This window comes from Saccopteryx leptura, chromosome 2 (assembly GCF_036850995.1).
Source record: "Saccopteryx leptura isolate mSacLep1 chromosome 2, mSacLep1_pri_phased_curated, whole genome shotgun sequence".
Lineage (NCBI taxonomy): Eukaryota > Metazoa > Chordata > Mammalia > Chiroptera > Emballonuridae > Saccopteryx > Saccopteryx leptura.
Genome location: NC_089504.1, coordinates 148,499,749 through 148,517,995, shown reverse-complemented (window position 1 = coordinate 148,517,995; position 18,247 = coordinate 148,499,749). Strand labels below are relative to the sequence as shown.

At 41.5% G+C, this 18,247-nt stretch overlaps 2 protein-coding genes across 4 annotated transcripts in view; one reads left to right on the top strand and one right to left on the bottom strand.

Annotated features, from left to right (window-relative positions):
• The window catches only part of PCED1B (PC-esterase domain containing 1B), a 155,198-nt gene extending 141,614 nt beyond the window's left edge, over window positions 1–13,584 (bottom strand). For all 3 annotated transcript variants that reach the window (XR_010749256.1, XM_066369036.1, XM_066369037.1), the window contains exon 1: window positions 13,456–13,584. The gene's annotated coding sequence lies outside the window, so the exon portion shown is untranslated. The remainder of the gene's footprint in view (window positions 1–13,455) is intronic.
• AMIGO2 (adhesion molecule with Ig like domain 2) lies at window positions 12,776–16,705 on the top strand. The gene is made up of 2 exons (XM_066369035.1): window positions 12,776–13,683; window positions 14,068–16,705. The coding sequence occupies exon 2, from the start codon at window positions 14,131–14,133 to the stop codon at window positions 15,694–15,696; it is 1,566 nt and encodes a 521-aa protein (XP_066225132.1). The 5' UTR covers window positions 12,776–13,683; window positions 14,068–14,130; the 3' UTR covers window positions 15,697–16,705.
• Window positions 16,706–18,247: the final 1,542 nt, after the last annotated feature.

Here is an 18,247-nt window from a genome sequence, read left to right as displayed (position 1 = left end):
ACAGATCTGTTCTAATTGCCATGCATACAAAATTATACCTGCTAATGTCCAACTCACATTGATTTTGTGAAGTATTAAAATCAATATTTTATAATACAAAGAGAGTCTCCACAGTTTCAAAATATTAAAATTTTTCAGAATATCTTTTCTAATCACCCTGGAAGTAAGTTAGAGATCAATAACAAAATAGAAAAAAACTCAACTGCCTAAAAATTAAACAATACACTCTAATAATCCATAGAGTAAAAGAAAAAGAACAAAACAAAGTGGAACATATTTTAAATTGAATAATTAAAAAATATATTTAATCACTTCTGGGCTTTTTGACTAAGATCAAGTATAAAAAATACATTTCAAAGCTTGTGGGAAAATACTAAAATAATACTTAAAAGAAATATGTAGCCATAAGTGCATATATTAAAAAGAAAAAAATCTAAAGATCAATAACATGTTGATCTTAAGAAGGTAGAAAAAGAGCAGTAAACTTAAAGAAATAAGCAATAGATAAAAACTAAAATCGAGGAAATAAAAACTGAACATATAATAGAGAAAATCAGTAAGTCCAAAAATTGTGTCTCTGAAAGATTCACAATATTGATAAAATCCTAACAAGAATGATAAAAACATACAAAAACCACAAATTAGCAACAACAAAGAAAAGGAGGATATCACTCTAGATTGCACAATAAAAGTATTCTAAAAATAATGTTATACAGATAAATGTGCGATTTGGATGAAATAGACAAGTTCTCCGAAAAACACAAATTACCAGAGCTGACAGAAGAAGAAAGATAATATTAATAATTCTGTATGTATTAAAAATTTGAATCTATTATTTAAAAATCTCTTCTCAAAGAAAAACTCAGGCCCAGAGAACTTCTCAATGAATTCTTTTAAACACTTAAGAATAAATAACACCTGTCTTGTATAATTCTTTAAGAGATAGAAATCAAAGCAGAGCTTTCCAGACATTTTTATATTTTATTGTATTCTTTATTTTTATTTATTGATTTTAGAGTGAGAGGAAGAAAGAGAGAGAAGGGAACATCGATTTGTTGTTCCACTTATTCATGCATTCATTGGTTGATTCTTATAACGTACCCTGACCAGGGATTGAACCCTCAACCTTGGTGTATTGAGGTGATGCTCTGGGCTACTCGGCCAGGGCTCTAGACATTTTAAAAAATAAAAGCTGCATAAACTTGCTTTTAATAATCTGACAAGCATTCTGAGGAAGAAAATTGAAAACCCACCTTTCTCATAAATCTTATTAAAAAGTGTTAACAAAATATGAGAAATCAGACCCAGTGACACAGTGAACGGAGTGCAGTTTAATCTAAATGTGCAAGTGTGGTTTAACATTCAAAAGTCATAAACTCTGTTCATCACATGCACAGAAAGAGTAAATTCACATGACCATCTTAAATGTAGAAAAAGTATTGGATTAATTCAACATTCATTTGTCGTGAAAACTTTTGATTACTTTTTTTTCTTCTTTTCCAAGTGAGAGGAGGGGAGATAGAGAGACAGACTCCTGCATTTGCCCCAACTGGGATCCGCCTGGCTGCCCCTGGTTGGGGCTAATGTTCTGTCCACCTGGGGCCATGCTCACAATCAAGTTATTTTTAACGCCTGAGGTGGAGGAAGTCCACGTAGCCATCCTCAGCGCCCAGGAACCATGAGCTTGAATCAGTTGAGCCATGGCTGCAGGAGGGGAAGAGAGAAACAGAGACAGAGAAGGGGCAGGGAGAGGGGTGGAGAGGCACATAGTCACTTCTTCTCTGTGCCCTGACCAGGAATCAAACCCGGGACTTTCACACACTGTGCAGACACTCTACCACTGAGCCAACTGGCCAGGGCTTGTGATGAAAACTTTTAGCCAACTTAAAATAGAACTTATCAACATTAAAATTACTAAATAAACTGATTTATTTAGTCACACAGTGGAATACTATAGAGCAGTGCGGATAATCTCTAACTTCATGCAAAAATATAGATGGATCTCTCAAGCATAAAGTAAGCAACAGAATCCAGACATAAAGAGTATATATTTATTTATATAAAGTATAAATATAGGCAGACTAATCCATGCTATTAGAAGTCCGAAGTGTGGTTACCACAGGAAAGTTAGTGACTGGAGGGGTACACAGGACCTTTGCAGTGCTGGTATGTGTCCTGTTCCTTGACTTGGGTGAGACGTTGCCATCGTTCTGCTAACCCTCTTCTGTGTATGTTACACGATTTTTGTCTCATGACTGTCTTTGGTGGAATATTTTTTCATCAGAATGGTTAAACAGAACTCAATTTTTGCTTATATAATTATTCAGTTTACTTTCAATATGCATATTTATCATTATGCTTTATTCTACAAAATGCTTACTTCTCAGGACTGGCTTTTCTCACCAGGTGGGTTTGCAGCTTTCTTGTATCTCTTTCTAATAAGAGTTCTGTGTTCTCTGTCTCTCTGCATGATCACCTTTCTACCTTATTTATGATCTGCCTTTATGTTTTCTGTTACTGTACTGATAATAGAAGAGGGAGGGGTTGTCTTTAATAGAAAGAGTAATTTTCTGAGGGACAGTGAGTTTCAGAGGCTGGGTGTAGGGATTGAGCAAAAAAGAAAAAAAGGAGAAAAAAACTTATGAACACAAAGGACAACAGAGTCTGGCCCTGGCCGGTTGGCTCAGTGGTAGATTGTTGGCCTGGTGTGTGGAAGTCCCGGGTTCGATTCCCGATCAGGGCACACTGGAGAAGAGCCTATCTGCTTCTCCACCCTTACCCCTCTCCTTCCTCTTTATCTCTTTCTTCCTCACCCGCAGCATTCCATTGGAGCAAAGTTGGCCTGGGTGCTGAGGATGGCTCCATGGCCTCTGCCTCAGGCTCTAGAATGGCTCCAGCAGCAACAGAGCAATGCTGCAGATGGGCAGACCACTGCCCCCTGGTAGGCATGCTGGGTGGATCCCAGTTGGGCACATGCAGGAGTCTGACTGCCTCACCACTTCTAACTTCAGAAACACACACACACACACACACACACACACACACACACACACACACACACACGACAACAGTGTGGTGACTGCCAGGGGGAGGAGGGAGGGATGGAGGTGGAGGAGGGATTAGTGGGGATAAATAGTGATGGATGGAGACTTGATTTGGGGTGGTGAACACATAATACAGTGTACAGATGATGTGTTGTAGAATTGTGTACCTGAAACCTGTATAATTTTGTTAACCAGTGTTACCTCACTAAATTCAATAACAAGGAAAATAAAAAGAAAGAATAATTTTCTGATTGGGGCAGAATCATGATGCCACTGTATTTCTGTGTAACTTAAGATTTCACTGAATAACTGCTTTGTATCTGTTGCCCAGGGATGACAGTGCCATATCCAACCAACCTTATTGTGGTCTTATTGGCAGACATACCTCTTTTGTGGTAATGGATCTGCCATGCTATGAGCTTGATGCCACTAAATATTAAACAAACCAAACTATTGAATATGTACTCTTCCTTAGTATTTCCCACTTACTAAACATCTGTGATTGTAAACTTGGCTTCCCAAAGCTTTCTGATAGGCAGAGAATGTGATTAGATTGATATCAAGCTCTGATCCACTTGATTTTTGCTTTAAATTGTTAAATAGGTATTCTTTTTGATTTATATCATAAATCATTCTACATGCATCATGATAACTCTGGAACATCATAATATCAAGTTTCTGGACCTCCCATCTAGGCTACACTGACGTTATCAAGATAACCCTGTCTGGAAAGCCTGCCCACTTAGCTTTACCCCATACAGACCCTACAGAAACAAACAAACAAACAAACAAATTTTGATACCCACTGGGTCGATGCATATTCTACTTGTGAAAATAGAACTAAGATTCTCAATGCCTTCCCAGCGAAGGGAATTTAGAAAAGAGGAATTTAGATGTCCAAGAGTTTTAATAAACATAATTGAGTCAATGAAAAATTCTATTTTGAAATAATGTGGACAACTGCCACACCAGCATGTTTTCTTTCCATCACCCTGCTGTCTCTGTAAAGTATGAAATGCCAACGAGCAGACTCATCCTCTAGCAACTTGTTTAGATCTGTACCTGACCTCTTCTTCACAACAGCTTTCATGGAAATCTTCCTTGGTTTCCTACCATGCGTTTTTGTCACAATTCAAGAGGCAAGTAACAGCACGTCAAAACTTTCTGGAAAGAGTACTTATTATTATTGTTGTTGTTGTTATTTATTTTGCCTTTCTCTATAGTTCAAATCTCCTTTGGGTACTCCTCAGTGTATACTGGGATTGCCAATCATCAGTTCTAATTAAAGGTCTCCACACAGGATGTCCCCCACAACATGCTGGCTTCAAGGTAAGGTTTTGAGAAACGTGGGCACGCAGACGGGTGTCTCACCTCAGCCTGTCGCAGCTGAGAGAGCACCACAAAGAGAAGGCAGGTTGAGTGAGCCACAGAGGATCTGCTGTACTGTGGTACAACCAGGCTTGGGAGAGCCACATAATTAGTGCAAACATCACTGTGGGAGACACTTCTCCGGCTCTGTTTATTTTGTACATAAACCTAGCTTCAGTTCTATTAGGTTCAACAAACATTTGTTAAACATCTGTGCTGTGTCAGATTATGTCCAAGGCACAAGGCAATAAAGATGAATAACACATGATGGGGACTCAATGTCGTACTCTTCTATGGCTTTAGAGTTCCCAAAGCCCTTTCCACACATGTCATCTCAGTTAACACTGTGAAATCAAACAGTGCTTATAATGGTACTACATTTCCATTTTACAAATAGGGAAGCTGAAATTCTGAAAGAGCAGGTCTCTTATGCAAAATCATACATACAGTTAATAAATAAAAGTTCTGGCACTAGAACACAAAGATGTGACTCTTTATTCAATGCTCTGATTTTTTTTTTTTTTTTTTACGTACCTTGCCTTTTGGCATAGAATTAGAGGATGTTTCAGAACCTTTGTATGTGCCAGGAAAGGAATACTAATTTCTTTTCTTACAGTTCTTCATTGTGAATGCCATGGATAAAATGACCCACTGGGTTCACATTATCATTACTTAGTTCTGATATTTATTTTCATCCCTGACCCTTCAAATTGTTTCTCCCTAGTTATATTTTTATTTGTACACAATTCATTTTGTTCAGTCAGATAGTTGTTCAACAAAAATGAGTGAGACCTAAAATTCTGCTTGTATTGGAATTTTTGAATACCCAAAGTACGTGTTTTCTGTTGCAAATATTTTGGTTCTTGGTTATATCCAATTTGAAATTGAATTATATACTGTCTTATAGCCTATAATTATTTCAAATAAGACCACAAATTCCTGGAGGAGAGCAACCGCATCATGGCTCTGGGAGTGCGGCCAGGACTAACAACATATGCTGAATGGAATTTCAATGACGACTGACCCTTCTACTCCCTAATGGGAAGCATTAGAGTTAATTGTTCAGCATGAGATCAGAGGGAGACAGACTTGGGTGAGAGATCTGGTTCTACCACTAATCTTGGGCAAGTTATAGAAACAAGCTAAGCCCCACTGCCCTCATTAGAATATGGGGATGTTAATGGCCACCTCTTCGAGCCTTGCAAGAATTAACTGAGAAGCCTGGTATATAGTGAGGATGCAATAAGTGTTGGATCTTATTACCAAGTCCACTTTCTTGGATCTTTCCAGAGGTCCTTTTATCTTCTCCTATATAAATGTGATGTTTCTTTTCACTATCAGAAACTGAAAGAAAGGTCAGCATTCCAGAGCAAATTACACATGGAACATCTACTACAGAGGGCCTTGTATTTGCTGAAATTCATCGAATAAGTATTTGCAATGGTGCTGGCACATAACAGAGTTTATTATTTTCTCTTTATTTTGTGTTAATGTTGGTTGGCAATTAATGATGATTTCAAATAAAATATTTCTTTGAATAATCAGATACCTTTACAAAGTATGATAAATTAATTACTGCTACAGGAAAGCATATATATAGTGTGTGTGTGTGTGTGTGTGTGTGTGCGCGCGCACGCGCGCGCAGAGAGAGAGATATATATATTGATAGAGAGAGAGAGACAGTTTGTTGTTCCACTTACTCATGCATTCATTGGTTGATTCTTGTATGTGTCCTGACTGGGGATCAAACCCGCAACTTTGGCTCTAACCAACTTAGCTCTTACCAACTGAGCTACCCAGCCGGGGCCTAGAAAAGCATATTTTTTAAAGGAAAAGAATAGGAGTCTGAATGCTGCATATAGTTCTCTATGCTGATTTGTTAAATACTATCTGTATTTATCACAGAAAGAAAATTAGCCTCAGTTTTAACAGATATAATAGCATTTAGGAATTAAATTAGATGATCCCTTCAGCTAATAATGAGCAAACTAAAAATCAGAGCACCTACCATTTATAACTAAAATTGCACAAAGTAACTATAATGCCAGATGCAAGGCTTTGACACATTGACATTGACTTTTATAAAGCAAAATTTCCTTTGCTTGTTTCATTCCGAAGGCTGAGAATTTCAGAGTATTAAAAAAAGGTCTGCCTATTTCTCTCATTACATAATTACGACAGAGAGAAAATCATCTTTTGGCAAATTTCTCAGGTTCCTCACTGCAAAGGATTTATTTTTTGAGCAGAAATATAATTTACCAGTAAGATGAATGGCATTCTGTGATTCTTTATAATTTTTCTGTTTCTTCCAATTTTTCTCCAATGAGTACACAGGATTTTTAGGATTAGAAAAAAAAAACTTTCAGTTGTTATTTTTATTTTTGTTTCTCACTGAAAAACAAATGGTGGTATGGGGCCGGAGCCATGCTTCCTTCACAAGGCTAGTCTGAGACTGTGTTGTCAGAGAGAATGTGCAGAGGCTGGGAAGTGATCCCAATCAAGGATGTTGAGTCCCAAGCCTGGGAATGTGGACAACTGGCCTACAAAAAATGTGTAAGTGACTATACGTGCCTCATTCTAATAAGACTTTTGTGGCTAGTATAGCATTATGTGTCGCTATAATTCTCAGACTGAAGAATAGTGCACAGCACATAGTAGATGCTCAATAAATATTTGCTAAATAAATGACTATTGCTAAGAAGGAACAGCAATCACTGTACCTCAAATCAGGTGAAATCAGTCATTTCCCAGCCAAGAAGTCAGAAGAGGGCTTTGTTCTCTGAAGCTACAGCTGCTGAACATTAAGTAGGAATCACAATAGAGCAGAAACATTGATGCATGTGACCTGGTCATAGGTAATTTTCAACAGGTATAAGTTCTCATTATGCTTTTTCTTACCACAAAAGTATTGTAGGAAATAGAAAATACAGATAAGGAAAGAAAAAAAAATTAAAACCACTGTTTTGACATAGGTATGTACTCTTTCAGATGATCTTCTAGGCATACACATAAATATTTTCTTCTACAAAAATTGAAATAGTACCTTTTTGTAACTTTTATCTATGTCACCAGGTATTTCTCTGACACATTATTTTTAATGACACCAGGTGGATGTACACTGATTTATTCACCCACATCCCTGTTGCACATTAAAGGTGTCCTTTTTTTTTTCTGTTAGAAATAACGCTGCAGTGAGCATGTACTACCCCATCACAAGAAAATATTTAATAGATTAAAGTGATATCTCAACTATAGAGAACTTGCCCCAAGCTACTTTTCCTGAAGCAGCAGCGGGACTGACGTCATTCCCCTGGGAGAAGGAGGAGGAAGTATCTGCCCAGCGCAGCCATAACTGACCCAGACGAGGACCCAGACCCGGCCTGCTCTAACGGCCAGTTCCTGTGTTCTAACACTTTGTGTTTCTGGGGTCTGGGCAGCAGCAGACACATTGTTATCAGAAAATCAGATTAATTTTTTGAAGTTGAAAGGAATTTAAGAAATCATTAATTGTTATATCCTTAATTGTTTCTTGGGGCTTACAGAGATACTAGTCTTTTCCCAAAGACTAGAACTTAGATCTCCTCAGCTCATAAACTGCTAGATTTCTAACCACATGGGAGTTTAATAGTTTTATAATTGAAGACTTTAGGTAAATGGGACTTTGGGCCAAGAATGACAATGATAGTGGGCAGATGCCTTATATCCTAAGCTCAAGTGTAGCTAAACCAACTATGCAGAATTTCAAAGACATGATCCCAACTGGTTCTAAAACCTTTAGCCTAAGAACCCCAGCCAAACCTTGAAAACATTATGCTAAGCCAAAGAAGCCAGACACAAAGGCCACATATTGTATGATTCCATTTATATGAAATGTCCAGAATAGGCAAATCCATAGTGACAGAAAGTAGGTTAGTGGTTGCCAGGGGCAGAGAAGAGGGGAGATCGGGAGTGACTGCTTTAATGAGCACAGGGCTTCTTTTGAGGGTGATGCAATTATTCTGGAATTACACAGTGGTGATGGCTGCACAATAATGTGAGTATATTAAAATCACTGAAGAGTATACTTTAAAGTGATCAAATGGTGAGTTTTATCTCAACTAATTTTTTTTTAAAAAAAGAACCTATCAATGAAGTTCTTAGGGTCTTGCATACCCTCCCAACCCCTTCTGCCCCCCTTACTCCATCCCCTCCATTTTTAATCTAGGAAGCTTCCAGAGAATGAAGCCACGAGTCACCATACACCCCCTGGAATTCAGAGAGCATAGGGGCTAGAGCTCGGGTCTCCAGACAGTGAGAAATATAGTAGTGGGGGAGAGGCAGTTCTGCCACCAATCTTGGACAATTTAATAAATCAACTGCAGCAGACCAAGGAAGAAGGGGCTGTTGCAGGAGCGGAGTGGGCAAAGATATGCATTTCCTGTGAGCCAGGGCTGCTGTCATATTGTAAAAGCCTTTCCAAGAAGGCCACCTCCAGGGTGAGGACACCAGAGCTAGAGACGCCAGTGAGCACTGTCTCTGAAGAATGTCAATGTGCTTGCAGGTTAAAAAAGAGGCTACAGTCGATATCTGCTGCTGTCCCAACTACACCTGATTACAGGATGTATGCTATAATCACAGGAGATATGGCATAGGAAAGCCCTTCATAGGATATTCTGTGCTATCAAAGTGTTCATTATTAGTAAAAATGACTCCAAATTATCAAGCTAGTGTTTTAACAATTTTTCATCTCTTACCTCTAACTTCTTAATCTTTTTTTTGTTTGTTTGTATTTTTCTGAAGTGAGAAGCGGAGAGGCAGAGAGACAGACTCCTGCATGCACCCGACTGGGATCCACCTGGCAAGCCCCCTAGAGGGTGATGCCCTGCTCATCTGGGGTTTTGCTCCATTGCAACTGGAGCCATTCTAGTGCCTGAGGTGGAGGCCATGGAGCCATCCTCAGTGCCCAGGCCAACTTTGCTCCAATGGAGCCCTGGCTGCAGGAGGGGAAGAGAGAGAGAGATAGAGAGGAAGGAGAGGGGGAAGGATGGAGAAGTAGATGGGCGCTTCTCCTGTGTGCCCTGGCTGGGAATCTACCCCAGGACTTCCACACGCTGGGCCGACGCTCTAGCACTGAACCAACCAGCCAGGGCCTTAACTTTTTAACCACAAACTGAGAAATTTTGGAAACTGCAGGGCCAGAAAAACACCAGAGATTTCATCTACTCACACTCCTGCTCCCAAGTAGGTGTTACCCCAACTCAACCAGACATTCCCCTGACCACACCCACCAGCACATTAGGTTCAGATGCATGCCGAATGTCAATCCACTATCCGTTGAAGTCATTATTGAATGGTCAAAAATACAAACACAGTAGACTGTGCCATGTAGGAAAGGCCAGAGGAATATCTGTCTGTCCTATTTTAAACTGAGAAGGCAATTCAACCATCTGTCTTAGCAATTCATTCCAGACTGGAATCACCCTGTCAGAAATATCTTCTATTTAATCTAAATCCTTCAAATGGAGCCTCAAGCTAAGTTAGTCTCATTCCATTTTCAAATAGTTTGGAACGCATTTACCATCTGGGTTATAGGATTATACAATGTCACCGGGTTACGGCAAGCAGTAAATGAAATAACGCATGTAAAACTGAGCTCAGTCTCTGGCACATCATTATGACCCAAAGCATATTTACTACTACCGTCGTTACACACTAGGACTCTTTCAGTCATAAGTGACTTAAACACATTCAAAATCATTTAAGCCAAAATCAAAACAAAAAAATAAAAAAAAAATAAAAAAAGGAGAGAGTGGAACATGTAATTAAAAAGGAAGCATAACGTGCAGCGGCCTTCAGGCACTACTGGATCCAAGTCTCGTAATATTTGCAAAGTTCCTCTTTCCCTCTCTTCCCCTCTATCTTTCACATAAGCTTTTTCTTTTGAAATTTTTAATTGATCGATTTTAGAGTAACAGAGAGAGAAAGGGAGAAAGAGAGAAGCATTCATTTGTTGTTCCACTTAATTGTATATTCATTGGTTGCTTCCTGTATGTGCCCTGATCGGGCATCGAACTGGCAATCCTGGTGTTTCAGAATGACGCTTTCACCGACTGAGCTAACCCACCAGGGCTCACACAAGCTTTTAAAGTACAGAAAGCAGAATGGCAACCAGCAGACTCAGGTGAGGTAAGCCTAGAATAGTTTCTCCATTTATGAGTTCATTCATCAAAAATTTTGTGTGCCAAAGCAAGTGTCAAGCAGGGTTCTAGGAGCTAAGAAAAGAGCAGTGATTAAAACAATATTTCTGGACTGAACAGGCAGTGGCGCAGTGGATAGAGCATTGGATTGGAACACAAAGGACCCAGGTTCAAATCCCTAGGGTTGCCGGCTTGAGCAAGGGCTCACCAGCTTGAGCACGGGGTCACCGGCTTGAGCGTGGGATCATAGACATGACCCCATGGTTGCTGGCTTGAGCCCAATGTCACTGGCTTAAGCCCAAGGTCACTGTCCTGAGCAAGGGGTTACTCGCTGTGCTGTAGCCCCTTGGTTAGGAACATATGAGAAAGAAATCAATGAACAACTAAGGAGACTAAGGAGCCACCACGAAAAATTGATGCTTCTCATCTCTTTCCCTTCCTGCCTGTCTGTCCCTCTCTGTGTCTCTCTCTCACACACACACACACACACACACACACAGACGATATTTCTGCCTTTGTAGGACTTTTAGTTGAAAGAGTGGACCAGGTAGAAGAAGGTGAAGGGATGTTATAAACACAAAAAGTTATCTTCTACAAAATAAGTTCACATCTTATACCTTTATTAAGGTTAACTTTTATTTTTCTCTTTTCCAGGCTAAGTTAACCCACTCCTTTCACAACTCTTTTTCTCTTGACAAATCCTCAAAATCAGGTATTCAAATAGAGAAATGAATTTGTCTGTAGATTTTGAGTGCACTTAGTTTATTTATGCTGTGTAATCTTTGCATAATGTTTCTGTGATGTGCCTGCAGCTATAATAACATAACCCTCTGTTTTCATTTGAAAGTCGCTTATTCTTTTTAGACTATTTTTGTATTAAATACAGGTCTTTTTTCCACCTTCTTGGTTTCCTTTGAATAGGATGATAGTTACTTAGTACCACACTGCAAAAACCTGGTCATTTATTAGTCATTTCAAAATTATTCCTCTGAGTAACTTTAATTCTATTTCTGTGTTAACATTCTACTGTAAAAATAAAGGCTTAGAGACCAAGTTTTCTGAGAACCCCAGGAAGTGTTGCCTGCCTTTAGAAAAATCTCGATGTCTGGCTCTTCCCTGGGAGTTCCCAGTAAGGAATGCTTTCATGAAGCATTTCACGCTGTAATTTTTAGGGCAAAATTCAACTTTCCATGAAACTGAAACTCATTTGAATCAAGCTGCTCTCATCTGAAAAAATCTTGCTTTACCAGTGTTATTCCCGATATTACACAAACAGGCTAAATTAACAATGCACGTACTTTTCTTTAAAAGATGGCACTAGAGATATGTGCACCACGTGAATGCATTCATAGATAATGTAGAGACCAACTCTCATTAAATTCAGACTGCTCAAGTGTGTGTGTGTGTGGGGGGGTGCTGGTTGTCTTGTCATCATTTTTATTCTTTAAGTAATTTTACAAGTTATACACCCTGCTCCCAATTGTTTTCTTAATTGCTCCTCTTTTCAGTCTTCCTGTCTCTTCTGCTTTGGTTAGTATCTCTTGTCAGGGCAGTAATTTATTTTTTAATCCGGATAAAATAGATAAATGGGCCGTTTGGCTCAATCCTCATCATTAAAACTCACTCAAACAAAAATGGATTTTTAAAATCTCGTCAGCCCCACGCCCTCCATCTCATATCTGTCCACCCCACCCCGGTTTTTTGTTTGTTTTTTGTCTACCCGGGTTTGAAGCTTTCCTTGCCTGCTGGACTAAAGCACGCTTAAATGCGGTGCCCCTGTCCCCCTGCGTCTCAGGGAGGCATGGAGAATCTCCGAGCAGCCACTCCTGGGATCAGTCGCTGTCCGAGCGAGCCGGATATTTTAAAAAGCTTAATACCCTTATCTTCACATTCCAGCCGGAAGGTCAGCTCCACCCCCGCACCCCCACCCCCTAGTGCTCCTCCTTCGGAAATTGGGCACCATCCCTGATACCGCCTCCCGAGTTAGGAAAGGGACAGAACTTTTCCAGGGAGGTTCGTAATGTCCCCGCAGCGCCTTCCCGGCTCAAGTAGAGATCCCTATCGCACTACAGGGAACTGGCTCGATTTCCCCCGCCACCACCTCCCCAAATGTGGGCGGAGACGGAAGGCTGTTTCAGTGTTTATTTTGTAAACCTTCAAAACCAACTGCCCTTAGGCCGTGGAAGCCCGCTTGGCCCTCACCCAAGGAAAGACTTAAGAGACTGGGGATGGCAGGGGACCCCAGCGGCCGCGACTCAGTGGGATCATCAAGGGCTCGACCTCTCCCTCTTCGGCTGTGTCCCCCCCCTTAATCTTCCAACACCCTACCCCCACGAGTTCTAGACTAGGCAAACAGGACGCAATTGGCAGGACTGAGTGAGAGCGCCCTTACCGGGGACGCCAGCCCCACCCGCGCGCCCGCTCTCCGCGGTCCGGGAAGAGCCGGAGGAGGAAGGCGGGCGGCCGCGGGACCGCGGGGTGGGCGTCAGCCGTTGCTCCGATTGGCTGCGCGGTCGCCCCTTCCCGCGCCGCGTGCTCACCGCCAAGAGCTCAGCCTGCTCCAGCCCCCAACCCCCAGCCTCGGAGCTGGTTCCCGCAGAAGGGAGGGCGCGCAGGGGCGGGACTCGGCTCCCCGCCCCGCATCCGACCCCAGGACGCGGGGATAAAACCCGGCGGTAGCGGCGCGCGGGATCCCCTGGTCCCGCAGCCTACCGAGCGCGGAGAGGCGGGGCCGGGGCGCTCCAGCTGCCCGCGCCCCCGCCCCTCGGAGCGGGCTCGGGGAGCTGGGCTCCAGGCGCGCGGGAACAAGACAGCCAGAGCGCCGAGACGGTGCCTTCAGCGGCGCAATGAAGAGAGCCCGGGAGAACTCACCGGCTCCGGCGGAGACGTTTCCTGCGCCCGGGGCTGCTGCTGCCATCGCGGCTCCTTAAAACTCCTAAAGTTGAGAGCCAGCGAGAGGCTGCCGCCCGCCGGGAGCTAGAGGGAAAGGAACTCGGAAAATGCGAGAGTGACAAACAGACAGAAAGACGCACAGACCTTCAGAAGACACCACCGTCGGCAACCTGTCCCCAGAGTCCTTGAGGCTTCTCAGCTTTGTGAGTTTTGTTCTGGATGGGCGGCTTGCTAAGCATTTCCGTTTAATTGTTTATAGCATGCGTTTGTGTATTTTTGCGTCTGTTGGAGGGAATTTAAAAAAAAGCAGGATGCACCTTAAATAAATATTGAATTTCTGATGTTGAGATGGTTGTATTGATAGATTGTGGTTGTAAATATCTGTAAGCAGGAGTAACCCAGGAAAATTTGCATTTAACAGTAAAAAGGCAACGTAGGGCTCCCCAGCGTAAAATAAAATCTCTATTTCCAAAGTTACTAGAAAGAAAGCTAGGTGTCACTCTTAAGGGTTAATTGGTGGTAGTTAATTTTGTTTTTTATTCATTATTACTATTTTTACTTCTCTTTAAATATTGATTGTTTACCAGATTCACTGGTGGGAGGCTGAGCTGGTGGCAAAGACGCCTGGAATAGACGGAGAGGCGACCATAATGTCTTTGCGTTTACACACACTGCCCACCCTGCCTGGAGTTGTCAGACCTGGCTGCAGGGAACTGATGTGTTTGTTGGTGATCACGGTGACTGTGAGCCCTGGTGCCTCCGGGGTGTGCCCCACCGCTTGCATCTGTGCCACTGACATCGTGAGTTGCACCAATAAAAACCTGTCCAAGGTGCCTGGGAACCTTTTTAGACTGATTAAGAGACTGGATCTGAGTTATAACAGAATTGGGCTTCTGGATTCTGAGTGGATTCCAGTGTCGTTTGGAAAGCTGAACACCCTAATTATTCGTCATAACAACATCACCAGCATTTCCATGGGCAGTTTTTCCACAACTCCAAATTTGAAGTGTCTTGACTTATCCTCCAATAAGCTGAAGACTGTGAAAAGCGCAGTGTTCCAAGAGTTGAAGATTCTGGAAGTGCTCCTGCTTTACAACAATCACATTTCCTATCTCGATCCTTCAGCGTTTGGAGGGCTCTTCCAATTGCAGAAACTCTACTTAAGTGGAAACTTTCTCACGCAGTTTCCCATGGATTTGTATGTAGGAAGGTTCAAGCTAGCAGAACTGATGTTTCTAGATATTTCTTATAACCGGATCCCCTTCCTGCCAATACACCATATAAATTTAGTGCCAGGAAAGCAGCTGAGTGGCATCTACCTTCATGGAAACCCATTTGTCTGTGACTGTTCCCTTTACTCATTGCTGATCTTTTGGTATCGCAGACACTTTAGCTCAGTGATGGATTTTAAGAACGATTATACCTGTCGCTTGTGGTCTGACTCTAGGCACTCTCATCAGGTGCTTCTGCTCCAGGATAGCTTTATGAATTGCTCTGACAGCATCATCAATGGCTCCTTCCATGCACTTGGCTTTATTCATGAGGCTCAAGTTGGGGAAAGGCTGATTGTTCACTGTGACAGCAAGACTGGTAGTTCAAATACTGATTTCATGTGGGTGGGTCCAGATAACAGACGGCTAGAGCCGGGCAAAGATGAGGAAAACTTTCGTGTGTTTCACAATGGAAGCCTTGTTATAGAAAGCCCTCGTTTTGAGGATGCTGGCGTATATTACTGTATTGCAATGAACAGGCAACGCCTGTTAAATGAAACTGTGGATGTCACAATAAACGTGAGCAATTTCACCGTAAACAGATCCCATGCCCATGAGGCGTTTAATACAGCTTTTACTACTCTTGCAGCCTGTGTGGCCAGTATTGTTTTGGTACTTTTGTACCTCTATCTGACACCATGTCCCTGCAGGTGTAAAGCCAAGAGACAGAAAAGTATGCTGAACCAGTGCAATGCCCATTCATCTATTCTCAGTCCTGGCCTGGCTAGTGATGTTCCAGCTGATGAACGGAAGGCAGGTGCTGGCAAAAGAGTGGTGTTTTTGGAACCCCTGAAGGACACTGCAGCAGGGCAGAATGGGAAAGTCCGGCTCTTTCCCAGTGAGACAGTGATAGCTGAGGGCATCTTAAAGTCCACCAGGGTGAAATCTGACTCAGATTCAGTCAATTCAGTGTTTTCAGACACACCCTTTGTGGCGTCCACTTAATTTTGTGCCTGTATTTGTATGATGTAGTAATTTAATCTGTCTTTAACTTTGTGTGTGGTCTGCAAAATAAACAGGGCTGAAGTGACTTTGGTTTTTGAAACACAATCAAATGGTCTTGTTAGATGGTTGATAGGAAACATAGTAAAGCACTTTGGTTCTTCAGTGTGCCAGAGAGAAAGATGGGATTTTCCAAAGTTTAGGTTCTAGATAACAATATCTCAGTCTTTCAGCAACACGGATCATTTCAAAGCTGGCCTAGAGCTGATTTGACTGACAGCATCCTTTTTTGCAGGATTCTTTATTTTCTCTAATTTTATTTATTGATTGATTTTAAAGAGAGAGGATAGAAGAGAGATAGAGAAACATTGATTTGCTCCACTTATTTATGTATTCATTGGTTGATTCTTGTATGCCTGACCGAGGATTGAACCTGCAACCTTGGCATATTGGGACAATCCTCTAACCAACCACGCTACACAGCCAGGGCATATTCAAGATTCATGAAAGAAAAAGTAAACTTTGCGTATTAGTGCTCTTTACAAAGAGACTTTACTAACATCTTAGGACTAAAGTTGAGTTATTTTCAAGAAAAGTATTAGTGTCCTATTTCATTTGGAAGAACCAAACAGCCATTATTTATAAAGCACAAAGGTAGATTCGGGAATGATTCAACTAAATTCATCATTTTAGAGACCAGAGTAAACAGACTTCACTGATTAAAATTTACTGGATACTGCCACATCCCATATGATGTTAGATAAGTAGTGCAATAAAGGTACATTTGACCGTCTTCTTCCCATTCTGTAAATTTCCTATTGTACAAAAGATCTTATTGACAGTTTAAAGTCATCATTATTTGTTGCCATAAATATGTAGGTGTCATTACCAAAGTGTCTGAGTAACTTCTTAAACCTTTGTTCTAGTAGGCTAATATTTGTTTATATGCTTTTGTGTGTGTAAATCTTAAATTATATGAACTATTAAAGAGATCATTGTATTGTGCTTTGGACATTTGAATTAATGTAAGTATATGTATTCTGTGACTTGATGTTCTGTTTTATTTGGCTATTTAAAAACATAAATCTAAGATGTTTTATGAGATCATATTGTTTTACTTTGTGTAAAGCGTCCACAATAGCAAATATCTCTAAGAGTTCTTGGAGTTAACAGTATAGAGTTGTTTTTTTTCTTCTTGTTGTTTTAAGGGAGAAAAAGCTCTAAGGTGTTCCACAGAAATTTATACCTTCTATATCACGTTTCACTCTGATACTGTTAGGCACTTCAGCCAGGCTTGGAAGACATGTGAGCTTGGATTTTGCAGCACATGAGAGCCCAGGAGACTTCCTTCTGATCTCCCATCATCTGCTATGAAGTAACAGAGTACCCACTCTGAACCTAGGCTTCCTAAATTATAAAATGAAAGTTTCAGAGTAGGTGATGTTTAAGGTTCCTTCTCACTCTGGAAGTGATAACCTGGTGCTCTTAGCGCCCTCACAGACTTGTATTGGCTCTCTGAAACTGTACCACATACTGATAGAATACAAGAATGAGATTAGGATAGACTGGCACAGCACTGCAGAGCTCGAAGGGACATTTTGTGTCACTGCCCACTTTTGTCCCTTTCTCAGGGACAAATGAAGCCCAGAGAGGGTTGTGGGTTATCTAATGCCACACAGTGAATTAGGAGAGCTTGGGTTTAAGCTCCCTCCTGATGAAGATAAGAGAATCCAAGATTGGTTATTTTTAACAGTGGACATATAGAAGGAGCCAAAGAATAAGACAAAAGAGGGGTCAAAAAATGGCAAATGAGATTCAGAGATGTGTTGTCACTGGTGCTAAGAAACGAGAATTTTTAAAAGAAGTGGACAACAGTGACAAATGCTGCAGAAAAGTAGATGAGGAGGGAAGACTGACTTTGGCAATGGTGGTTTGGGGAGACTGGTGGACGCTTGGTGCCAAGCCAGGCTCCCAGTAGCAGACACTGGTCAGCAGAGGGTTACGGAGCAAGCGGCCAGGATATGTGCCTTAGGGAGCAGAATGCAGAGCCACTGCTCAGTAGTGTTGAACATTCCTTATTGCGTGGTGTTAAAAAATGAGTGCCTCTGCCCCTTAAACACAGACCTTACCTGTTAGGTAAGATCCTTCAGACCTAAGGATGTTACCGGCAAATATTTTATTCCAGTTACTGCCATTTAAGTCATTAGGAAGAATTCTGTGATTTGTATAATTTTTAAAATCACTCCTTTCAGAAAGATGTTACTGAACTGCAGGAAGTTTTCTAAAAAATCCTCAGGCTTAGAGATGCTGTGATTTGCTCAGTTTCACACAGCTGATCTGGACACAAGTAAAAATTTTTGAGAACTCTTCAACAAGAGGAGAGCTCCGGCCAGGGGTCATGATGACCCCGTCTTGGGGTGTGCACAGAGCAGGGCCCACGTGCTGGCAGGGAAGTTGCAGAAAGATCTCTAAATGGAACCTTTTCTGGACTGGATCTCCCAAATCCTCAAACTCTCGGTCTTAGGAAATGCCAGTTGCGTTTTGCAGGGGAACA

Bases quoted from the DNA above. Each gene is read 5' to 3' on its own strand.
- AMIGO2 (XM_066369035.1), top strand. From the start codon at position 14,131: ATGTCTTTGCGTTTACACACACTGCCCACCCTGCCTGGAGTTGTCAGA.